Source organism: Procambarus clarkii, chromosome 8 (assembly GCF_040958095.1).
Source record: "Procambarus clarkii isolate CNS0578487 chromosome 8, FALCON_Pclarkii_2.0, whole genome shotgun sequence".
NCBI classification, from domain to species: Eukaryota; Metazoa; Arthropoda; class Malacostraca; order Decapoda; family Cambaridae; genus Procambarus; species Procambarus clarkii.
Window position 1 is genome coordinate 5,353,569 of NC_091157.1, and position 26,606 is coordinate 5,380,174.

General features: G+C 39.6%; 1 protein-coding gene and 1 non-coding gene across 5 annotated transcripts; one reads left to right on the top strand and one right to left on the bottom strand.

The window, feature by feature from the left end:
- Positions 1-370: 370 nt before the first annotated feature.
- Positions 371-25,669, bottom strand: LOC123759609 (intraflagellar transport protein 27 homolog). Of its 4 annotated transcripts, none has more exons than XM_045744738.2 (7): positions 25,530-25,669; positions 10,405-10,484; positions 7,987-8,106; positions 7,180-7,263; positions 3,691-3,834; positions 1,967-2,391; positions 371-1,571 (listed from the first exon to the last, which is right to left on the bottom strand). In XM_045744738.2, exons 2-6 carry the CDS (start codon positions 10,447-10,449, stop codon positions 2,293-2,295), a joined length of 492 nt encoding a protein of 163 aa, XP_045600694.1. In that variant the 5' UTR covers positions 10,450-10,484; positions 25,530-25,669; the 3' UTR covers positions 371-1,571; positions 1,967-2,292. The 4 variants fall into 4 exon arrangements, with proteins under 4 accessions (XP_045600694.1, XP_069172623.1, XP_045600692.1 ...); XM_069316522.1 differs by lacking the exon at positions 25,530-25,669 and adding an exon at positions 16,695-16,907; XM_045744736.2 differs by lacking the exon at positions 25,530-25,669 and adding an exon at positions 12,856-13,118.
- Positions 20,456-20,528, top strand: TRNAK-UUU (transfer RNA lysine (anticodon UUU)). Its single transcript has one exon. It is a non-coding gene; the product is annotated as a tRNA-Lys (tRNA).
- Positions 25,670-26,606: the final 937 nt, after the last annotated feature.

Here is a 26,606-nt window from a genome sequence, read left to right on the forward strand (position 1 = left end):
AGCCACTCACAGAAAATTTGTCTTGATTGATGAGCAAAAGCTCAATTAACGGGCAAACTACATGGTGCTTCCTAATATTCCCGCTGGTTCTCGAACGCCTCCGACGACAGTGTTGTTGTTTTGCAAGACGAGCATTTCGCATGACGAGCTCGGTGCCGGAACGGATTAAATTCGTTAATCGAGGCACCACTGTACATGATTTTATATTGTATATACAGTAGTTTTATTATATACTGTATGTATATAAGTATCAATATCAACTGTTTTATCTATATTAATTTCTTATATTCCTCCTACAATAATATTATTGACTTCATTATTGAATTGCTATAAAAAAGAACCATTCATTATAGGGGAGAAAAATTCGGTAAAAATTTACATTGGTAATGACATTGCTAATATTCCATGGGATAATTAGTGAATAATTATTTTAAATTATCATACATCTATTTATGCCAATGTTATCAAACAGAAATTGTGTAGTGGCAAAGGTAAAAAATATCTGCCATTGGTGGCCGAACAGATTTCTGTGTTTATATTGCATATTTGCTATTTTTTGTTTGTGATGCATTGGCATTCATACTTATTTGTAAGCAATATTTTTATGTACAAACATGCATGCGTATATTATGTGTATGCATGAACAGAAGAATGAGTGTATTGTATGCATTCGAGGTATATATTGCAGTTAAAGTATGGCTAGGAAAAAGTGTAATTTATGAGGCAAAGTGAATAGTATCTAACCGAGGTACTTGAAATGTTGTGAAAGGTATGTTAAATTATTTATAAATTGTTACATAGACTGAAAAACATTTGGCAAGGATTTACTTACGTGCCAATTTATACAAATGGGAACATGGACCAGAGAATATGACAATTTTTTTTATCAGTGTATAGGAATATCAACCCTTTTCTGTACCTTATGCACAAACAATAACAAAGTTCTTAAACTTTCAGTCTATGCAGAGTCCAGATTTATATTTTATATATTTCCATAATAATCATGTAAGTATGTTAAGCAGTATGAATATTAGATTTTAAAATACAGTACTACAATTAGCATACAGGTCACTACAGTAAAAAATAGTTACTAAGTTGTAATTATATTCCACACATTTTACTGACCATCTTCAAATGAATGTATCTTTAATTCTGTAAACCATATTTCAAGTATTTAACAAGTTTGGTATGACCACTTAAGTTTTATCCCTATGTTTTTGGAGTACTACTGCCATAGACTGCTGGTTAGTCAATATAATCACTGATATTAGTTTAGCTAATACCACAAGACAGTCAAACTGTGAAGACAAATTCAATAGACAACAAATGCTCTCTACATATAACTACTTCATCTGCAGTCATATTGTTACACAATTGGTCAAAGGTACTATGATATACTGACTAGTTACATCTTTCTGTGATGGCACTCTGCGGTCTTCAGAGCAGAGATATAAGCACCCTCACTCTGTGATGTCAAACTGGACACTGATGTATATTTCCAAATTATGGACAATCTCACTGATGAATGAAGTCATAAGTTTCCTACCATCAGTTGCACGAGACCACATGATCTGTAAAGCATCAGCAACAGATGTGATATTAGAGCTCTACCAGTCGCTATCTTGTTTGACTACCTTAGTACTGTATTGTAATGACTAATAAATAAAAATGCCAAAGTTACTGTTAATTTTTGTGTAACCTTTTAAGGTGTATATATATATACATTAAATTATTAACAGTAGTCTAATTGTTTCATGCAATAGCAGCAAAAGCTGTATGTTTTATTGTTTTAAGCTTATAATATTGTGTGCATATTAGTGACACGAATGTACTTTAGCATTCCGATGTTCAACGCATTTCATTATATAAATTTATCAAATAAGCTATTGAATAATATTACCCAGAAAAACAAATCAGACATTGAAATAAATATTAAAAAGAAAACAAAAAAACTTTGCAGCCTTACTGTTGCCGAGCTGGGCAGACCGCACTGGGGTAGATGTTGAAAGAATGCTCATGAATCGCCTGACTTCAGGGCTTCACTGTGGCGATAAGTCCTTTGCATTTTTTTGTAATCATTTTTCCCATGATCAGGGAACACATTTTAACAATCAGAAAAAATTGTTAACTTATTTTTTCTGTGCACTGGTGGGATATTGTCTAAAAACAGTGGGCGTAGTGCTGAGGTTAATGGCAGAAAGTTATTACGGGTATAACATATGACTGAAAAATTACAAGAAGCAATTCAAATTTCATTCATTTACATATACAGACATATAATGTCTAATCTTCTCATGCCAAGAGCTTGAATGTCTGTGTTTTATCTGTGTATGTCTTGAACCATTCATTAACCAAGAAGTAGAATGGTTCCTCAATTCCTTTCCTGTCTTTCTGTGGATTAGAAATGTAAATTGTTATTAAAAACAGCTTGCAATAAGAAGTTTTGTCAAATATAATAACAATGTGCAACATATACACTCCGCTCCCAACTTTGCACATAGATGTACAGTATTCCCAAATACTTTGTGGAAATCTTATCTCGGAAGACTTTAATCTTATAAGTAAAAAAAAAAAATTAATTCCTTTTGGTTAATGACAGGAAGCCTGTGTATATATAATTGAGGCTTGTATTGAGTTCTCCTCCCTCCCCCATCCCTGCCCAGGTCAAACTACTGACCATCTCTAAGATGCAACGCCACAATAGTTTTCAGATTATTGAGTACCTATTTACTGCTAAATGAAGAGAGGCATTATGTGAAAAGTAACTTACCCAACCATATCTGTCCGGCCCGGGAAACAAACACAGGATCTCTGATTTTGAATCGAGAACAAAGACAACTGTAGTACCGATGTGTCATACTTACCTGTTTGATACCTGCTTGATGGGAGTTCTTCCACTCCCCAAGCCCGGCCTGAGGCCAGGCTTGACTTGTGAGAGCTTAGTCTAACAGGCTGTAGGTTGGAGGGGCCCACAGGCCCACACATCCACCAGAGTCCGGTTGGTTCGGCACTTCCTGAGTCAGTCAAGGTCTGACCGTGCTCCTCCTCAGCTCATCGCAGAGTTGTTGGACACTGGCGTGGTCAAGTTAACCCCCCCTGCTCTGCCGTGGGTGTCCCAGTTGTTCCCGGTTCCCAAGTTGGACTAGACAAACCTACGGTACATTCTCTACCTTTCAGCTTTTAATTATTTCATTCCCTGTCCAACTTTCTGCCTGAACCTCCTTAACTCAAGTCTGTCTGGAATTGCAGCCAGATTTCTGGATGGATACCGGAGTACAATCTTTGCAGGCATGACAGGAAAAACAGACTACAGGATAGAATCAGCCTCTACATTAAAGATACACTCATCTGCACTGAGCTGCTAAACACCACAAACAATATGATGGAAGTGCTGATAATCAAAATAGAAAACATAAATTTGGCTATTGTCCTTATATATAAATCATCAGATGCAAATCCTCAGAGGTTTAAAGGCCAACTTATTAAAACTGCTTAGAAAATCTCACTATTCTTGCCCTGAACATCATCTTGCTTAGTGATTTCAACTAACGGCATATAAAATAGAAAAATGAGGCAAATACAGTACTGTTATACAAGAGAGTATCCCACCTATTTTGTTATCCTTCAGAATATATCAAAAGTTAAATGTCTATATAAGTCTTAATTCTTAAGAACAGCAAATATACTTACTGCTGATCCTTCCAAGTACACCAACCCAAGCTTTTGAGCCAGTTCTCTTCCTGCCTTCGGACTTATAAGACGTCTTGTTACAAGGTCGGTTTTATTGGCATAAAGTACTCCCTTAACAGCCTCTCCCTTTCCTTGCAAGTTTATCTGTAGAACATCAATACACAAAGAAAATCAGTAGGAGCCATGAGGAGGAGGATTCAAGCCCATGCACCTGGTACTCCCTACAGATTTTCTCATCGATACATCACACTAATGGGATTTCGTTGTGCAAATACTGTACACTAATGTAGATTTCTTTCAAAATATGTAGTATATACAGGTATTGTCAATAAGAAGGGCGAGTTTGTCAACACCTTAAGAATTTTTTCAGTATTTAATGTGTCATTTAAGATGTTTGGTTTGTGGATGACATGATAAAAGTTGCAAATAATACTGACTTGGTGTTAGGTGGCATTTAGTAAATCATTGCTCTCCTTTAGATGAGAAAGAGGAGTTGGCCTATAATGCTACCTCTAAGGAGTGCCAGTGTCAATTGGTAGTGCATGCAAAGTACTGTAAGAGCTCAGTTATTCAAATTCCAGTAACTTAAATCTACAAATAACCCAAATGATTTTGTGTTCATCGTTTTTCAGAAAATGGTGGGAGTAACTAGCTGTAGTACAAAAAATTGCAAATTTGTTCATTTTTGGACACTACTGGTAAGAAATTTGGTTCCTGTTATATACCTGTTGATGATTTCAAAGATCAGCATCCCTATGGCCCAATCTCTAAACAGGCCTCCTGGTTGGTGGTCTCGTCAACCAGGTTATTCGACATGGCTGCTCATAGCCTGATGTACGAGTCACAGCCTTGTTGATCAGGTATCCTTTGAAGGCCTTTGTCAAGTTCCTTTTTGAACACAGCAAGAGGTCAGCCAGTTATTCCTGGTATGTGTAGAGGGAGTGTTGAAAAGGCTTGTGCCTTTGATTTTTATCGATTTCTCTCTCAGCATGACTACTGTACTGCACCTCTGCTTTTCAGTGAGACTAATTTGCACATCCTGCATCATCCTTTAGGTATCATGTGGTGCTATTTCTGTGTGAATATTTGAAACCAGTCTTCTAATATTTTCCAAGTGTAAATTATTATGTATCTCTCCTGCCCATGCTCACGGGTTTACAGATTTAAAAATTTTAAGTGGCCCAATAGTTTAGATGTTTTATTGAGTAAATTCTAGCAGTAAAACATTTTTTGCATGCTCTCTAGGTCAGCAATTTCTTCGACTTTGAATGGGGCTGTTAATGTATAATAATTTTCCACTATAGAAAGAACAAGTCTTAAAAAGTATCCTCATTGGCAGAGCATATCATCTGCAAGGTTCTTGTTATCCAACTTGTCCTTTTTCTTGTAATTGCGACAGTAACTTTGTTGTTTTCTTTAAAAGTACGGTCTTCCAAGATGATTACTCCTAAATATTTTACAGTGCTTTTTCTCTCAAAAGTGTGGTCTGACTTTTTTTTTAAGTGGTTTCTTCCTTGATTATTTTTTCCATGATGCAGTAATTGCCACTTATCCTCATTAAACATCATGTTATTTTCTGTGACTCATTCAAAGACTTAATTAACATGAGATTAGAGATTTGACGTGTCCTCTAAAATTTTCATGAGAGTGGACAGTATAGTGTCATCTGCAAAGGATGACATAATACTATCGTTTGTCTCCTTGTCTATGTCTGATATGAGAATGAGGAAAAGTACTAGAGCAAGCAGTGTACCTTGTGGTATTGAGCTAGTCATAGTGGATGATTTTGATTATACTTTGTTGACTATTACACACTGGGTTCTGTTTGTTAGGAAGTTAAAGATCCATCTTCCTACTTTACCAGTAATGCCTTTCATCTGCATTGTGTGTGCAATAACACCATGGTCACATTTGTCGAAAGCTTTTGCAAAGTCTGTGTATATTATATCGGGGTTTTGTTTATCTTCCATGGCACCTAAGGCCATGTCATAGTGGTCTAGCGATTGTGAGATGCAGGACCCTGTTCTGAACCCATGTTACCCAGAGTTATGTAGACACTGTGATTCCATGTGTTTTGTGATCTTACTTCTTAGCACTCTTTCAAAGATTTTTATATGTGATGTTACAGCTATTGTTCTTTAATTTTTTGCATCAGTTTTACTAAACCCCCTTTGTGAGGTGGCACGATCTCCTCTGTTTTAAGTATGTCCGGGATAACACCAACATCTAGGCTGTTATCTCCAAAAGATGTTTAAGACCTGTGATAGTGTTTTTTTTACAACGCTTGATGAATACAGAATTCCAGGAGACTGGACATGGTGCAGGCCCACCGAACCTCCAGGGGGTTTCCAGGGCCTGCAAGGTAAAGCAAGCAAGACACCCAATCACTGGGATGTTATGCCGGACCTCTTAGTATGAGTATGCTAAGATAATATGAGAGCCTTAACTCAGTAAGGTTAACACAGTAACCAATGTGCACCACCAGCCAAATGGTACTTCCAACCCAAGTAAAGATATAAAAGCTTCGAAACTTCTGGCACACCTTGGGCGAGGCCACCACAACTGAAGAGAACCTCCAAAGGAGTGACTCCTGAACACTCCAGGGAAGATAACCCTGGCAATGTAAGGGCAGCACCAGGAAGCACACAGGGAAGATAACCCTGTGCAAATGCAGCTCCAAGAACTCTTAAATCCTAACTCAGGCCACACTACACTACACTGTATAAGAAATGCAACTAAGGCAAAAAGTACCACTTGGCTACAGCAGGCCATCGGAGCTAGAGCTGAAGAGAGGCGACCTGACACCCACTACATCATCATAGAGCTGCAGTTGGAGATGCCAGCTGATCATGAACTGCCTATCCCCAAATGACTTGGAGGAGGTGGGGAAAATGAGCTTGCATGAGTTTCAAGAGGTTTCAATTGTTTGAGTTGGGAGAGATTTCCTGGCAGCTGCAGCCTTTTTTAAAGCCAGCACTGGTTTGTTTTGACTCGCAGACTTTTTGGTTGCCTTCTCTGGTGGTGGCATAAATAAATAAATGTCACCACTCCCTGCACCTCTGTGATGGGGGCCAGGTTCTGGCACTGGTCCCTGCTAGATCTACAAAACTCCAAGGATGATGCGACCTAGTAGATGGTACCCTATCATTATATGACGGGGTACCATCATAAATGAATAAATTTAACTTTACATAAATGAATTGTTTAAGTTTACATTTTCTTTCTGATACTGTACACTGTCCATGAAAATTTTAAATATTTGATCAATAGTTCATTGTTAGGACTAATGACTAATCCGGGAAATCTACTTTAGTTTTTGACACCAGTGACCTAGAACAGTTTGGGCTATGGTGTTATTAGTTGATACAAATTTGTCATCAAGTAGTGAGCTCATCACAAAAACAGATACAAACCTAGCAACTTCATAAGGAATATAATAACAAAAATCTGAAATAATGAAAGAAAACTTGTGCCACTACTAAGACGTACCTGCTCATAAAAGTTTGTTGCAGCCGTAAAGGAAGCTTCTGAAGTGACATCATACATAAGTATGAGGAGTGAAGGCTGACTGCTCTGTAAAAAAAAAAATACTTTAATATTGTAAATATTCTATTACTACTGACAGCATCAGCCAACCATGTATCATAAAATGCACGAGTGAATGAATTCAATATGTCTATTACCCATTGAACAATACAGTATATTGTACACCACACCCCCAAAAACTCAACCCTCTAAAGAATGAATGACCAAATAAGGAATCAAATCTATCCACCACACTCCCTACAAAATCTAAATTTTAAGAACAAAAATCAAGATTCTGGAGGGAAGAAGCGAATCATCATGGGAAAGAGCCAAGTCATTACGACTATATAGCAATTGAAAGGGGGTCAGGATTTTGGATGGGACGGGGAAAAGGAATGGTACCCAACCACTTGGTCGATTGGGGATTAAATGCCGACCTGCATGAAGCGAGACTGTCGCTCGCTCTACCGTCCAACCCAAGGGGTTGGGCGATTCCGGAGAGAAAAAGAGGGTTAAAAATTGCTTAATTTAATTTCTCTTGAAAGGCGAAGAGCATGTTGTGACTATGATTAAAATACTGTATACAGTGGATTTTAATGAGTTGACACATCCCTCTGGGATGTCAAACAGTATTCTAGATAACAGTATTCTTTGACATCCCTCTGGGAATTCCTGCCTTTGTCAAAACCTAAATTTACACCTATTTATGCCAATATTTCGGATTGCATATCAACACACGCTCCATGAGAACAAAGAGGCCTATATACTTACTGTTCTTAACACAAGATTTCTGTAAAACTCCTTTCCAGAGCAGTCATACAGGTAAAGCTCAACACTAGAGTTTGTGTCAGGAACATTGATCACCTTTGTGACTATTTCCACACCAAGCGTCTGTTGGTCAGAAAGTTTTAATTAGGAAATGAGAAACAATATTATTTTGGACTATGAATTTACAGTAAGAAATTGTAACAACTCATTGCAACTTTTAGGCATTTAATCGACAGGTTTATGCTGCTTCCCGACATCAACTACAGTACGATCAAGTGCCATCCTCCTGCTCATTGCACAATAGGTATTCCGTAGTAATACAACAGCAAAAGATGCAGATCATACTGGGATTTTTTATGAGAGTACTGTATAACTAAAGAGTATAAATACTAACCTCTAAACTGTGGAAAATTAGTAATGATACTGCTAGAAAATAACCCAACCCCACACATACAAAATAAAAAATGACGTTTCAGTCCCTCCTGGACCAGTATCAATTCAAAACTGAGAACAGAAGGGGAAAGGAAGCTCTAATAAGGCAAGAAGTGGGGTGAGAGATCGAAAGATGCAAGTGGAAAAGTAAAGCATAAAAACTGAGGTAAAGGGTTATCCCTATGAGGATAAACTATATCTCATAGGTTATAACCTATATCTCATAGGTATCCCTATGAGATAAAAGGAAAATTAAGCAAAGTAGAAAAGGAAAGAAAATGCAAAAAGTAAATAAAGGTAAAGGAGGATAAATAAAGAACCAAATTAGACACAAAGAAATAGAGAAAGAAGAGATTAAATGAGAGTGCAGAGGGGTAGATATCTAAGTGAGATCACACTTGATAAGATGATTAGAACATTTATCTACATGTTGGGAAAGGTATACCTGGAGAGAGCATACCTGGAGAGTGTTACGGGAGTTCTTCTACTTCCCGAGCGCGGCCTGGGACCAGGCTCGACATAATTTTTTATAAATGGTGTATCTCCTTTAAACTCTTGTTACCAGGGCATGTGGAACAATACACCACATAATAAGGTAGCAATTGGACTACCTTGGTTGCTGTAGCTATCAGATAAGAGAGCTGGTGTAATAACCCTGAACCTTTGTAATATTTCTGAATGCTACCCTTGTTGTAACTCACTCACTCTCTACTCTTCCCCTTCATCCAATACCCCCAGCTTAACACTGTTACAGTCCAGTATGACCCCTCACTGGACTGCCACGAATATAAACTGAATATTAAATGAGGAGGACATAACAAGAATAGGGGGGTTATTAATTTAGAGTAATTAAAATCATTAAACACTGTCACCACCTTCCCAAACATAAATGCATGTGTCTAAAATTATTGGTTAACCAGGAAGGAAGGGACTCAATAATCAGGGAACTCAAAGGGCAAGTAAATGAGTCTTAATGGATTAATACTGTAATCTTACTGAACTGAACGGGAGATTCTAGAGCGATTTTACTATTCATAACATGGAGAACACAAGTTTATTGGCCCTGAAGTACTATTTTCAATTCGTCACTGGACAGATGGACAGGAGAGCGAGGGGAGCAAGTGGCTTCAAACTGTTTATGACCACGAGGGTCAGACCGTGACAAATGGAAGGGATGACCCAAAGGGAGGGAAGGCAAGCGAGGGAAGGGAAGGGAAAGGGAAGAGAAAGGGGAAAGGGGGAAGGGGAAGGAGCTATGGTGTGCATATACCATTACACTGGGAATCTGAAGCAACCAGAGGCAGAAGTAGATCTATGATTTCTAATGGGATCCCCCAGTTCTGTGGTTGATCTTTGATCCTCTGCTTGCTTTGCCTCATTGAACATGCCAGTTTCTGGTCCTGGATCACACGAGGAAATGGAAGGGTCTAAGAGGCCTAGTATGATGGCTCAAGTCTTGGTGGTACCAAAGTTATTCTCAAAGAGCCATCAAAAAGTCCCTCTCAGAAAAATGACTCAAACAACAAACTTTGGATTAGAAAATCTATTGGAGCAATGCGGGGATTTGAACCCTTGACCTGGGTAGTCCCAAGCCACACCCCTTACTTCTAGACCATGACATGGTAAAAGTTATACAACCTACAATTCCACTGAATCCCCAGGAGATCTGGAGGCCACTATTGATGCCAGTTCAGGTTTTACATGTACAGTACCTGCTTGATGGGGTTCTGGGAGTTGTTCTACTCCCCAAGCCCGGCCCAAGGCCAGGCTTGACTTGTGAGAGCTTGGTCCAATAGGCTGTTGCTTGGAGCGGCCCACATGCTCTCATATCCACCACAGCCCGGTTGGTCTTTACCCCAAAACTCTATTACCTATACCAGTGTGCATAACGTTTATATGTAAAATCTGGACTGGCTTCAGAAGCAAATCAGAGACAGTACTGTAGTTTAAGTAGCATTTCATTACTAAAAGATTTCAATCATCACTTACCATATTATAATTTTTAGGAAACTGGTTACCATCTGACATAAACATCTGCACCAATGATGATTTCCCAACAGCACTATCACCTGAAAAATTGCATTTCTTCAAGCTACTTTATTTACTGTACATTACTATCCTTAAAAATTAAGAAAAATTTGTCCCAAATTATGAGATAAAATTTCAACAAAATTTAAATCATATGTAATGTAATGAAAAGCTAATAATTCCATGATAAAAAATAATTTTGTAAAATATATTATTTCTGGAAAATTTGGCTTGTTAGGCAACTTGGCCTATTAGGTACAAGCTGAATTTTTCAGCTTATATTTCAAAAATTTTTTATGAAATTATTAAGCTTTCCATTACATAATATATAATTTTAATTTTTTTAAGTAAAGTTAAAACTAACATAGAAATTTGATCAAACCTAACCTACCTATTTTAACCTAATTAAGTCAGTAATTCATGTTCTTAATATAACAATATTAAATGGAAAAAACTATTTGGAAAGATATATTTGAAAATAACAAAATTCCCCTGCTTGTTAGCCAGATTCAGCCTTGCATACTAGACCAAGTAGTGTGGTTCTGGCTATTAGGTAAGCATATATTTTTATATATGGGGTATATGTAAGGCATATGTTCCCACAACACAACAGGATGTCCTAACCAAGTATACTGTGGGATACAGTTGAAACATGTAGCACATATCTATGTACAGTAGTATATATCATGTAATACCCATGGCACAGTGGTAAAGCAGGCGCCCGACGCTTCGAAAGTACTTTGGCCTGGATTCGTATCCCAGCCGGGAAGGATTGATTGGGCACAATCTTTAACTGAAGCCTCTGTTCACCCAGCAGTGAATGGGTACCTGGTTGTTAAACAATTTGGCAGGTCGTATTCCAGGAAAAAAATTAGGATTAAGGACCTGCCTAAAATGCTATGCATGCTAGTGGCTTTACAAGAATGTAAGAACTCTTGTACTGTACATATATAAATAAATAAAATTACCAACTCCCCCCTTTGTGCAAGGGAATTAGTGGGAGCCGGTTGGCCGAGCGGACAGCACACTGGTCTTGTGATCCAGTGGTCCCAGGTTCGATCCCGGGGGCCGGTGAGAAACAATGGGCAGAGTTTCTTTCATCCTATGCCCCTGTTACCTAGCAGTAAAATAGGTACCTGGGTGTTAGTCAGCTGTCACGGGCTGCTTCCTGGGGGTAGAGGCCTGGTCGAGGACCGGGCCGCGGGAACACTAAAAAGCCCCGAAATCATCTCAAGATAACCTCAAGAAGGCACTCTTTGATGACTTCAATTTAACATAACCCTGATGGCCCAGTTTAACATAACTATTCTAGTTATGTTAAACTGGGCAGGGTTATGTTCAGTTAAGACTAGGTCAATTCTTTATAAGTACAAATTTGAAAATTAGTGATTCTGAAACCAGCAGGTTTTCTTCCTATTAGGGAATGTAATAATTTAGCTTTGTTGGGGACAGGAAGCTGGGGTGTATATAAATACTTATGGTTATTGTGTAGGTTCCGCCCATGGTCAAACTACTGACATTCCCCAAGATGCAAAACCACAACAATTGTGTATCTCCCAGGTACCTATTTCCTTTCACCTGATGAACAGAGACATCAGGTGATACTGAATCCACACGTCTGAGAATGAAGAAATGACAGTTTGGTCTGACCTGGACCATTATCAAGTCTTACAATAAAAAGATGGTGGAAGACAATATAAGGTAAGAGAATGAGATGACAGGCGAGACAAATATAAGAGAAAGATGAAGGTAAGAAAAAAAGAAAGGTAAGAATATGATGAAAGTGAAGAATAAGAGAAAAAGTAAGGGAAAAGTTAGAAATAAGGGAAGGAATAAGCAAGAATAAGAAAATGGGTATTTACCCGAAGAGCCACTAACACTTTAGCAGTTTAAACAAGGACAGGAAGCCAGTGGCTTGTCAAAGGTCCACCCCCATTTGCCCTGATGATCTTTTCCAGTTGGATTTTAAAATTTAACAGTCATGGCATTCATGGCTTTGGCAGGTAGGTGGTGGGTATAAATAAGTTAGAAAAATAGGAAGGTAAAGATAAATCAAGAAAAATGGAAGCAGCCAAATGACCAAGAGATAAAATCTAGAAACATAAGAGAAGAATGAAAGAGCCTAGAGAGGAGCAAAGCTAAGTCAGATCACGTTAGTCAAGGTTATCGTCTCCAGAGGTATCAGGCGAAGGGAAACCTGCCCGGGAATCATACCCAGGACCCTCAATTGTGAGCCAAGAACTTAGCGACTGTGCTACAATATTATTCACTGGATGACTGAAGCTGTCCAATAAACCTGCCCTTTGGTAATAAAAAAAAAGTAATTATATATTTTAATTCAACATTAATCACAAACTCACTACACTTTTCCCAAATAAAGGTTCTAATTCCACAGTCCAAACTGCTGCTTACCAATGATGAGGCATTTTGCACGTATTACGCTATGCATTGTAAAATTTTACGAGTGCAGAGCAAAATATATGTATAACAACATGCAAATTTGTACACATAAGTTTTATATCTTCGTCTTTTATGCCATGTGCCGTCTGCGTGAAGGCTTCCCTCCCGACGACTTTTCTAATTTGTGCAGTTCTGAAGGCTGCATAAACTTTTGTGCTTTTGTGAAGGTAGGAGCTACAGGCGCTCCTCTCAAGGCGAAGGAATCTCAGAAATGTTTATTTACCTTGGGTTGCTAGGCAACACAAATGCCACGCAGGGACCGCATTTGATGGGTAAAGTATATAAATTTACAAATAAATTTAAATTTACAAAGAAATATATGTATAAATGTATACAAAATAAATGTATATAAAATAAATGTATACAAAATAAATGTATATAAAAATAAACCTAGAAGGGGTACCACCTCTAGTGCAAGTGTAGGGACCCATAAAAAAAATGTATACAAAATAAATGTATATAAAATAAATGTATACAAAATAAATGTACATAAAATAAATACATTTATAATCAAAATAAATGTACATAAAATAAATACATTTATAATCAAAATAAATTTATATAAAATAAATTTGCATAAATTTACAAATAAAAATTAAAGATGGTGTTGTTAATTAAATTTTTAATTTAAGTTCGCCATTGTATCCATATTTTTTTCATATTTTTATATTGCAAAATAGTATCTAGTTTTTACCGTTTGTTCTTATTTTCTCTACATATATGGCAAATGAAACCATAAGAGAATACACTTCCCCTTATAATATATTCTAATTTGTGCGTCCTTAACTAGTCTTCTCTATTCTAGATGCAGTCCAACCACTTGGGCTGGACGGTAGAGCGACGGTCTCGCGTCATGCAGATCGGCGTTCAATCCCCGACCGTCCAAGTGGTTGGGCACCATTCCTTTCCCCCGTCCCATCCCAAATCCTTATCCTGACCCCTTCCCAGTGCTATATAGTCGTAATGGCTTGGTGCTTTCCCCTTAATTATGTATATATGTATTCTAGATGCACGCAAACTGACAAACTCTGAACACTATCTACTATTACATGTCTACAATTAGCTGTCCTTTTTATATTAGCTGTCTTTATATTAGCTGTTTATATTCGCTGTCTGTCATGTATATTTAGCTGTCTTCATATGTACAGTATATGTGTTTAGTCTTTGAATAGCCAGAGCTTGGGTCCCAGTCACATGCTTTGGCCCAGGACCCAAACACGGAATTCTTGATTCAAAAGTAGAACAATAAAGTACCTAATTTAATCTTTATAGTATATCCCACCTTGTGCTACTAACTAGCCTAGTATTTTACAATACTAGCCTTGAGCATGACACCATTATAACTTGTCTATTGCTATCATATAATCTTACAAACCTTCACCCATATCCTCATTTTCTTATCGCCATCTATAATTCTTATCCCGACTTTTCTTGCTATATATATCTATATATGCTTTTCTTGCCCTCTGCCACTACCGTCATGCGGACAGCAAGTCACAATAACTTGGCTGATCAGTGCACACCCACTGTCAATCTACTTGTTCCTGAGCTTCTCGGACTCTATCCTATCTATATTTAAAACTGTGTATGGAGTCCAGCCTCCACCACATCACTTCGTAATGCATTCTATTTACTAACTACTCTGACCCCTGAAAACGTTTTTTCTAATGTCTCTGTGACTCATTTGTGTACTCAGTTTCCACCTGTGTTCCCTTGTTCGTGTACCACCCGTGATAAATAATCCATCCTTGTCTACCCTGTCAATTCCTCTGAGAATTTTGTATGCGGTGATCATGTCTCCCCGAGCTCTTCTGTCTTCCAGCGTCGTGAGGTGCAATTCAAACAGCCTTTCCGTGTTTTTTTTTTTTGTGTGTACTCACCTAGTTGTGCTTGCGGGGGTTGAGCTCTGGCTCTTTGGTCCCGCCTCTCAACCGTCAATCAACAGGTGTGTGTGTGTGTGTGTGAATATACCTGTTGGTATACACAATAGGCATAAACATTCACCGTTACCGTGCATTCCAGGAAATCGCAGTGTTGACGATGCTTCTCCCACCCACTATACCCTCCCGCCAACGGGTACAACCACTGAACCCCTAATTACACCCCCCAACAGGTCACTTAAAGTCCTTCCCCATAACCCTAGCCCCAACCCTCCAACGCAACACCCATCACCTCACCCTTGGAACACTGCCCGAGCTACACCCATGAATATTATCTTCTTCCACTTGAGCTTTCAACACAAGGAAGCGTGAACCTCGAATCTCAAGGCCTAGCAATAGGTCAGTTGATGGATGACGTGTGGGTGTAGCGACCGACAGGCCATCATACCCCGTCTGTCTGTCTCTGTCTGTCTGTCTGTCTGTCTGTCTGTCTGTCTGTCTGTCTGTCTGTCTGTCTGTCTGTCTGTCTGTCTGTCTCTCTCTCTCTCTCTCTCTCTCTCTCTCTCTCTCTCTCTCTCTCTCTCTCTCTCTCTCTCTCTCTCTCTCTCTCTCTCTCTCTCTCTCTCTCTCTCTCTCTCTCTCTCTCATTGTTGCACTCATGCTCAGAGGTGTTGCTTTTTAGTGAGAGTTCATATATATCATACATCATGCACTCCATGGCCATCCTGTGAGTGTGTGAAGGTTACACAGGCACATAATGAACTGAACCTCAAAAATTGGGCAAACATGATCACGCTTTAATGGTCCAGCTTTCCTTGAATGATCAACTATTCTCATTATATATATAAATGAGAATAGTTGATCAATATATATATATACATAAACACACGAGCCTGTCGGTCGCCCAGACGGGATCACAGGGAACCCCTGGACGAACGGTAGACAGTTGGTGTGGGACTACACGTGCGTTTCAACCTTGCCCAACACCTACGTTGACTTCAGTGTTGCACAACCAGGTAGCGCTGCTAATCACAGAGAAGCGGCAAAGTCCCGTATATACAGCGATCTGATTTTGTCCCCATTGCCTCGGAGACACTTGATGCCTGGGGTAAAAGTGCTACTATTTTTGTGAAGGAGCTGGGTTCTAGGCTAATTAAAACAACAAAAGACCCTAGAGCCGCTAGCTTCTTCTTTCAGCGCCTCAGTGTGGCGATACAGAGAGGAAATGCTCACTGCATCCATGATTCCTGCTCGCAATCTGAGGAGCTGGAGGAACTCGACAACTTGTGACAACTGAATATTCTACAAGTACCAATTCCCTGGACCAATTTATATTCTGAAGCCGTTGAAGCAAGACTTGCATTCCACTAACAAATTCAACTCAATAACGTAGAATTTTGTTTTAATTATCAGAGAAAGCGCCAAGCCATTACGACCATATAGCACTTGGAACGGGGTCAGGATAAGGATTTGGGATGGGACGGGGGCAAGGAATGGTGTCCAACCAATTGGACGGTCGGGGATTGAACGCCGACCTACATTAAGCGAGGCCTTCACTCTACCGTCCAGGCCAAGTAGCAATAACGTAGAAGATAATGTAAGAACTCTTGTATAACTGTATGCTCCCTCAAGAACCTCAACCTTGGCCGCCGGAGTGGCTGTCCAATACTAGGTCAACGGTGTCGACACTGATAATGTAAGACCATAAAGCTTTCACGACCCCAGCATGATCTGGGGGTCCGTAAACCCCCACACACGCCCCCAGCATGATCTGGGGGTCCGTAAACCCCCACACACGCCCCCAGCATGATCTGGGGATCCGTAAACCCCCACACGACCCCAGCATGATCTGGGGGTCCATAACCCCCCACACACGCCCCCAGCATGATCTGGGGTCCAGGTATTACTTACAAGTGTATACAAGGAGACTGAGGACAGCACCGCTCCTGTGCCAGGTAAATCCACTACGGGCTCACCATAGCCCATGCTACTTGCCCTGCTCCTGTGCCAGGTAAGTTACGGGCTCACCATAGCCCGTGCTACTTGCGCCGCTCCTGTGCCAGGTAAGCTACGGGTTCACCACAGCCCGTGCTACTTGGAACTTGTTCCGAGTAGCTGAACCTATAATAACAACAAGGAGACTGAGAGCACTCGACTGAGGTGGTCTGAATACACGTCTCTACAACAAGACAGATCCCGTGATCCCTTGAGAGAAAGAGAGAAGGAGAGATAAGAAAGAAAAAAGAGAGAGAAGAAGAGAGAGAGAGACAGAAGAAAGAAAAAGAGAAGAGAGAGAGAGTCCAACAAACCGTTCTCTTACAGATTACGTCGCTTTTCGCTCGTATGCGCTACGACCAAATATCGAAGTAATTCAAAATGGAAATTTATTTTCCAATTACATTTTTTGTTTTGTTTTTCCCCAAAAGCAGCAAGTTAAGGGTCCTCTGGTTTTTTAGGAGGGCAGGAAATTCTCCTAAGGTTTCAAAACGTCATGAAAACCGTTAATTGAAAGTTTACCTTTGAATATCAGAGGCGCCATTTTTGTTTTTATATAGCCGGGTATATACAGAATTTTCAGGAATTCCGGGTTCGAATCCTAGGCGGAACAGAAATGTTTGGACACATTTCCTATCACCTAATGCTTCTGTCCACCTCGGCATCCTGGGGAGGGTCAGTAGTTCGACATTTGGAGGGACCTCGATATAATCCTAACCTGTATATATACACTGGCTGGCTGTCCCCAAGCAAAAGGAATTATTAAAGATAACGTAATACGCGTAGAGGTGCTGGGCCCGGGGACCCGGTAACCTGGCGGCGGCTTCAACCACTGTCTACAGCCTAACTTATCGACCCAACGCGCACATCTTACCCGGACCAAACTGGTTCTCCCTCGCCAGCAACCCCAGCAGGTCCTGTGTAGGGTTGGTGAGAGCGCGGCGCCTTCCCTCCCACTCTCATTCTCCTCTGTAACCTCATCAACAACACCCTCCAACCTTCTCTATAATTTTACCCACCCCCACTCCACCTCCGCCATTCTCAGCCCCACTTACTGATTCACCGAATCTATTCTCAAACCCCCAGGACACCACCCAACCCCATTTTCAACCTCCCTCTATACCCTAACTATCCCTCGTCTCCTACTTGGTTTTCGTACGAGAGGAATAGGTGAAGGAAAAGTTTCATGTGGATCATTGTAGGTGTGATGGGAGAGACCGGGCTGACAAGCTTGTTGTTTTAGATTCAGCTACTCGGAACATATGTTCCTAGTAGCACGGGCTATGGTGAGCCCGTAGTGGACTTACCCGGCACAGGAGCGGGGCAAGTAGCACGGGCTATGGTGAGCCTCGTCTCTCTAGGCTGACAAGCGCACTGGTCTGGTCGTCCATGTTAGGTTATTATATGATGTACTTCACTAATAATGATAATGTATTCATTAAATATTTAGCGTAAGTGGCCCGCATGGCCGAGCCTAAGTCAACTTACTTTATTACTTTATGTTCTGTTATGTTGCAAGGAAATGTTATGTAAAAAGAGTTCAGTTCAATTTCTAAATTACACCCTTGCATTTCCATTCTGTTATTAAATGTAAATAAGCAATTGTACTGTTGCCAGGACTACTGACTTTTTTGTATTCATTTATTATTTTCCTTCATGGTTCTCCCCCCCCCCCCTGTCCCCACCTTTTTTTAGCCTACTTCTCTTTTAGTATTGTTTTACACCCTCACACCTTTACTTTGTGAAAGAGAAAACATGCACTCACTTGAACATTATATTGTAGAATGTCCCATATTGTCTGACTGAATGACCATATTGTCTGATATTGACTGGCTGAGGTATGCTTAACTCTGTAACTACTATATGAGTACTGGAACACTTGATGATATATTGGACTTGTACCCTAGATTAACCATGTAATGAAACTATATAACCTGAGCTTGTAAAAGCATCTGAATCACCTTTAGTGGTTAAGTTTTTAATTGCACACTAGTTTCTCTTGTCAGCTATCTCACCCTGTCAGGGTAAAAGTGACAAATATATGTGTATGTATGTGTATATATGTATGTATGTTTATATATGTATGTATATGTGTGTGTGTATGTGTAAAAAGTATAAAGCTGATCAGAATTATATTTCACTATTATAAATTCACATTAATGCATTCATAAATCTGAGTATCTATGTATTTACGTATGTAGCCGTATGTATTTACGTATGCCTAACATTTTAAAAGCACTACGATCATCTTCTGTGGTTGTTCAATAATTCTCTGAACTGTATGTTTGACAAATCTTTCACCCTGGCCATGGAGGACAGAAGAAAATGTATATATGCTAGTTAGCATTGTAAATGTGTGGCCACGTCTGTGGTAGAAAATAATAATAATAATAATAAACTTAACTTAATTTTCTTTCTATATTATTTTAAGTTTTGCCCGAAACGCTTTGCATAATATCATTAATAAGTGTAACTTCTGTTCCTACAATAGTACATTTCTCTTATGCTCTCTTTATTCTATGGAATAGACAGTATTATTATTATTATTATTATTATTATTATTATTATTATTATTAATTATTAATAATAATAATAATAATTAATAATAATAATAATAATAATAAAATAATAATAATAATTATTATTATTATTATTATTATTATTATTATTATTATTATTATTATTATTATTATTATTATTATTATTATTATTATTATTATTATTATCCTTTTACGGCACTTTTAGTTTTTTTTAAGAAGTAAAATGAGAAAACTTTTACAGCATTGTTATCCTCAAGTAGACTTTATATTTATTTTTGTCAAAGAGAGGGTAGAGGAGGCTAGGTGTCCTCAGGAGAGGGTAGAGGAGGGATAGGTGTCCTCAGGAGAGGGTAGAAGGAGGCTAGGTTTCCTCAGGAGAGGGTAGAGGAGGCTAGGTGTCCTCAGGAGAGGGTAGAGGAGGGATAGGTGTCCTCAGGAGAGGGTAGAGGAGGGATAGGTGTCCTCAGGAGAGGGTAGAGGAGGCTAGGTGTCCTCAGGAGAGGGTAGAGGAGGCTAGGTGTCCTCGGGAGAGGGTAGAGGAGGCTAGGTGTCCTCAGGAGAGGGTAGAGGAGGCTAGGTGTCCTCAGGAGAGGGTAGAGGAGGCTAGGTGTCCTCTGGAGAGGGTAGAGGAGGCTAGGTGTCCTCAGGAGAGGGTAGAGGAGGCTAGGTGTCCTCTGGAGAGGGTAGAGGGAGATAGGTGTCCTCAGGAGAGGGTAGAGGAGGATAGGTGTCCTCAGGAGAGGGTAGAAGGGGGATATGTGTCCTCAGGAGAGGGTAGAGGAGGATAGGTGTCCTCAGGAAGGGGTAGAGAGGGGATAGGTGTCCTCAGAAGAGGGTAGAGAAGGGATAGGTGACCTCATTAGGGGGATAGGTAGGAGGTGCATCAGGAGACTTGGGGGAAGGCGCTGGAAGATAGACGGGGAAATGGGGGTGGGGAAGAAGGAGGGGGTGAAGCCTGATATAGCAGAACACAATTTTCATTGTGTTTATGTCAATTTATTAAGATGTTTGCTGAGGAGGGGAAGACAGTGTAGTGTTAAGATGAAGGTACACTTTTAAAAATAATTATTGTGAACGTGGAGGTCGACGTAGGACAAAACTTTATATTTAATTAATTACAATGGGCGAGTATCGTGTGCCCGGATAGCTCAGTCGGTAGAGCATTAGGCTTTTAACCTAAGGGTCCAGGGTTCGAGTCCCTGTTCGGGCTGGTTTTCTTTTTCTTCTGTTGTGGTGGACAATTTTTGTTTAGTTTAGTTTAGTTCATTTATTATACAGCTCTTACCCATCTTGTGAGTGGGAGTGGACCCCATACCCATGCCAGAGAGAGAGAGAGAGCAACAGCAGTGAGGTGAGAGAGAGCAGCATCAGTGAAAGGTGAGAGCGCAGCAGTGGAGAGAGAGAGAGAGAGAGAGAGAGAGAGAGAGAGAGAGAGAGAGAGAGAGAGAGAGAGAGAGAGAGAGGTGAGAGAGAGAGAGAGAGAGAGAGAGAGAGAGAGAGAGAGAGAGAGAGAGAGAGAGAGAGAGAGAGAGAGAGAGAGAGAGAGAGAGAGAGAGAGAGAGCAGTAGCAGTGAGAGAGAGAGAGAGAGAGAGAGAGAGAGAGAGAGAGAGAGAGAGAGAGAGAGAGAGAGAGAGAGAGAGAGAGAGAGAGAGAGAGAGAGAGAGAGAGCAGTAGCAGTGAGAGGTGAGAGAGAGAGAGCAGCAACAGTGAGAAGTGAGAGAGACAGAGCAGCAGCAGTGAGGTGAGAGAGCAGAAGTGAGAGAGACAGAGCAGCAGTGAGAGATGAGAGAGAGAGAGTAGCAGCAGTGAGAAGTGAGAGACAGTTGTGCAATCGTGATAAGTAAGACAACTGTGTTACATTAAGAGGTTTTTAATATTAGTATTAGTATTTTTATACCACAGACGTGGCCACACATTTACAATGCTAACCAGCATATATACATTTTCTTCTGTCCTCCATGGACAGGGTTACAGATTTGTCAAACATACAGTTCAAGGATTTATTGAACAATCAACCACAGAAGGTGATTGTAGTGCTTTTAAAATAACACACATTAAGAGATGAGAGACAACTGTTAAGAGGTGAAAACAACTAAATAGCAGTGAGAGAGGTGAGAGAGAACTGTCTAGCAGTGAGAGGTGAGAGAGAACTGTCTAACAGTGAGAGGTGAGAGAGAACTGTCTAACAGTGAGAGGTGAGAGAGAACTGTCTAACAGTGAGAGGTGAGAGAGAACTGTCTAACAGTGAGAGGTGAGAGAGAACTGTCTAACAGTGAGAGGTGAGAGAGAACTGTCTAACAGTGAGAGGTGAGAGAGAACTGTTTAACAGTGAGAGGTGAGAGAGAACTGTCTAACAGTGAGAGGTGAGAGATAACTGTCTAACAGTGAGAGGTGAGAGAGAACTGTCTAACAGTGAGAGGTGAGAGAGAACTGTCTAACAGTGAGAGGTGAGAGAGAACTGTGTTCTTTGACAACTCTGTAGCAGTAAGAACCGAAAGAAAACTATATAGCCTTATGTATTGTTTTAAATGTTAGGAGTTATAGCCAAATAGAGAATGCCAGTTTTTGACCGTCCTGCCCGTCAACCTCTACATTTCGACCTTCCTACCTGTCAGTCGACACATTTCGGCCCCAGACTAGACATATCCTGCATTATTTCGGTCCTTCATATACCTCTACCTAAAGAAAAATGTCTTGCCGCTTAAGAGCGAGACAGAGAGCGATAATGGCGCTGACATGCTTGTCTCTGATACAGTTAGCTGCTAATCTCAGCGTATCTTATGCTTATCTCAGGCGATTTATCATAAAGCCGATAAGCAAACATGTATACGAACGGACACACACACACACACACACACACACACACACACACACACACACACACACACACACACACACACACACACACACACACACACACACACACACACACACACACACACACACACGAACGCACACGAACACATGCGAACGCACACGAAGTAACTCTAAACCAACTTGAAGCTAGCCTAAAAGTTTTGACCAATTTGGTACCTTTACTCTCTCAATACTTTCGTATTATTTTTTTGTTTACTTTTGATTATAGCCTCTCAGTTTGATTAAAGTGTTTTCTTTAAATTATATGCTAAGTTTTTTAGGTTTTAAATGTCATAGTCATAGAAAATCGAAGTTCAAATGAATAATTACTTTTCTTGAGGTTAGGTTAGGTAGGCCATGCCTAACTTATATTTCATTTGAAGTTGTTGAGGGCATCAGCTACTTTAAGGTTAGGAAATAATATAAAAAGATCTATTAAGATCAAGCTCAAAAGTTTCCAAATTTAATTTGCTAGGCTGAAACTTTTAACTGAACTTCTGAAACTTATTAAGTCACACTTGTAAGAACTTCAACCTTTCGAAGCCTGTTCCAAATATTACGAGAAAAGCAATTAATTGTTTGAGCGTAAGTAGAAACTTCAATTAAAAAAAAAAATGACAATATGAGCCTTCAGATAACCTATCACTGCTGAGATTTTTTAATGAACTCTGGCAATAGTCATTTAATGCCCCATCATCATCATCATTTAATCATTTCCTGTTTAGGCTGCGAGGATCAATGAGTCACGCCGACATATTCTTTGAAGCCCTTATGAATATTACTGAACTTACGAAGCTAATAAATGTCCATCTCTTATACTGACTTTTTAACTTGGAACAATGGTTTATCTACGAGGAAGATCACATAAAAGCACATGATAATTACTAAAAACTAATTAGCCTCACACAGATTAATGTAAAAAGAATACAAATAGAAATTCCAATCACTGATAAAACAGCTAATATTGATTGATGCCTTTGAACCACAGCAAATCCCAAGGTGAAGTTTCTTCTCCACAATTATGTTACACCAACAAAATTATCCCCAACTAACCTCAACGGATCCTCTACTACTGGTGTAATTGTAAACACACAATGAAATGCAATACCAAAAAAACCACAAGATACTATAAGATCTCCAAGATTCCTTGTGATTACACAAAACACGGGCCGGCCATCAGGACCTTAGATATATCCTATCTCGATGAACCCTACATAACAATTACAAAGATAAATTATACAAAAAACCGTTACAAATACTTCCTGTATGCATATCGAGGAGTAGACACAGTCCTGGATTACAATTATGCGCCACAGTAAAAGTTCTAAGTTTATACACGGAAATGGAGTAATGTGTTGTCGTCTGATCCAGAGGATCCTATGGAAATACGATACATTAAATTGCATATATATCGTGGCAATTTATGTCACGATAGTAACTACGGATATAAAATCGCTAATGAACACGTAACTGTTTACTCGGCAGTAATTGGGTACCTGGGGCCAGATTCACGAAAGCACTTACGCAAGCAGTTACGAACGTGTACATCTTTCCTCAATCTTTGACGGCTTTGGTTACATTTATTAAACAGTTTACAAGCATGAAAACTTGCCAGTCAACTGTTGTTATTGTTATAAACAGCCTCCTGGTGCTTCGGAGCTCATTAACTGTTTAATAATTGTAAACAAAGCCGCCAAAGATTGAGGAAAAATTTTCAGATTCGTAAGTGCTTGCGTAAGTGCTTTCGTGAATCTGGCCCCTGGTTGTTAAACGATTACGAATCGTGTTCCAGGGAAAGAAGTGGGCAAGGACCTGCCCACTTCCCATGACCTATAGGAAGGGAAAGTTCTCAGCCTGCTAACAGGAGTGAGAAGTCGTCTACTCCTGTACCCACCTGTGCAAACATGAAACTTTATTGTTTTCCTTAGTTAAGTGCCGATTAACAGTGCTATTAAAAAATATCTGTAAAGTTATTATCTGCCTAAAACGCTTTGCGTAATAGTGGCTTTAGGCATTGTATGTACTAGCTCTATCTATAAATCCATCAATGTTTGTATCACACCTTGTATGTATGTACTTTACCTGAATAAACATTTGAATTTTATACCGTCCCTTGGGAGACGGTTAAACAAATTATACCTCCAGCGACAGCAAGTTTATTTCGCACTCCATATTCATGGTGTGAGCGGCAGCACATGGAGAGCACACAACACAAATGTTCTGAATCGTACGTTATTCGAAGACACTGACGGCGTTGCACACGGGTACGCTACATGATGCAGATGATTACAGAACTAATGAAGCTCATTAGTTCTGTAATAGTTCTACAGGCATATCAGAGAGTGCTGTATGTTATCAAGATGGCGTGAAATGATTCAAATGTAACACTAGCGGTTATAACGATGTTATATATGTTATAACATTGACGCCAGCTGCACAAAGAACAAAGCATGGCACAAAATTAAAGGCAGAACTAACAAATACAACAAGGTGAGAAAGAAACTGGGGAAAATCGTTTATAAGCCCTGATAAAATACAGCTTTACTCAAGTGGCTGTTGGACTAGTTCACTTGGAGCCAACAACATTGGCGGTGCTTTAACACTGTCTAGAACTCTCAACAAAATATTAGCTTATGAAATATAAAGATTATTAAACTCCGCTGATCACATAAATAGAAAAACAACAATGGTCAAAGCACAGTTAACACAAGTTTACGAATTCCCTCAACCTCCACAAAATGTAAAGTTTATATTTCAAGAAATTAAGGAAGACAGAAGAGCAGTTACTGACACTCAAAAGCCAGAAAGCACGAGTATATAGAGCTATGACATGTTTAGAACCGAGAATTATATGTACGGGCAGCATAAAACATCTACTAGAAAGTGTGACATTGTAATTGCCAGGATTAGGCTGGGATATTGATATCTATGGCAGGTAATGAATCCCCCCAATGGTGAACATTCCAATTGTAAACTATGTGAACAAGAGTTAGGACATACTCTCCAACACTATATCTGTGATTGCCCTGTTATCAGTGATTTCAGACCACATGGTATGAGGTACTTTGAGTTCTTCAATTATTTCATACACTCAGGAATATTAGACGATATTCTTATGCTGTCTCCATATTTTGGTAGTGGAGGCTAATAGATCAGCCTTACATTCTCTAATGATTCCAGTTATGACTAACAATCCTGTGAGATGGGGGGATAGTAGATGAACTTATAGCTAGTTTTTGATCTACACTTTGTAATCTTTCATATAGAATAGGGTAGCAGCACATTGTTGTTTATACATAAGCTTGTTAATAAAAAAACATTGTATTTCAGTGAAAATTAGTGGGTAAGACTTACCATGAGCTATGGGGGTGGTAAAGTACTCAGCCTTTTAACAGGAGTAGGAAGTCGTCTGTTCCTGTACTCTCCCGATTAAAACAAAAATGTTGCTCTGTAGGCTGTTGTCTCGACTGTGGGATGTTCATTGCCAGGATGTGCGTCAGTGCTCGTACCATTGCTCATCAGTGTAACTTTTCCCCCCAGACCATCCAACGGGAAGTGACGGAAGTGGTAGACGTAACTTGACCCCAATGTTGTTTAACATAAACAGTTCACATCGTAACCAATAAACTCGCCCCACGGTAGAGGGGCTCGTTCGGCGCCATCATTAAATCAATGTAACTAAATCCAGACATTACTCCCAGAGTGTAATGTTCCCTAGCAACGTCTGGGGTTTACCTTCCTACCAACGTCTGGGCCGGTGCTTATGTTAATATCAATTATATAGTCAGGTGTTTGGATATTGTTCATAAAGAAGCTTCCAGATCTTCAACTTTCATATTATTCATTGAGGTGTTAAACATAGCCTCATACTGGTCTTATAGATAGAATTTCACAAATTTCTTGGTCATCCTCTGTGTATGAACCTTCAGTTGTAAGTGTAAGCCAAATACTGGTGTAGGTTATTTATATTGATTACGCATGTGAAAAAAAATATTTTTTGATTTTTTTCTATATCTCATATTTTTGTGTTCAGTTTCATTTTATCAGACTGATATGATCGCTTCGGTATCTGCTCTATTTTTTCTATTTCTTTGTTTATTTTTAACTTTCTTTGTTGTGATAATCGTGTCTGCTTAAGGATTTCGTCATTTTGTCCTTTTGTAGAGTCGTCCACGATCTTTTCTAGGGTGGTCTTCTCTCTGACTTTTGGCAAAGGCGCATGACTTTCGTACCCTGGACCCCTCACACGTGTGGGATCCACGGTACGAGAACATAAGAATAAAGGTAACCGCAGAAGGCCTATTGGCCCATACGAGGCATCTCCTATTTCTAACCATCCAATCCCACTCATATACATGTCCAACCCACGCTTAAAGCAATCGAGGGACCCCACCTCCACCGGTAATTGGTTTCACAAATCAACAACCCTGT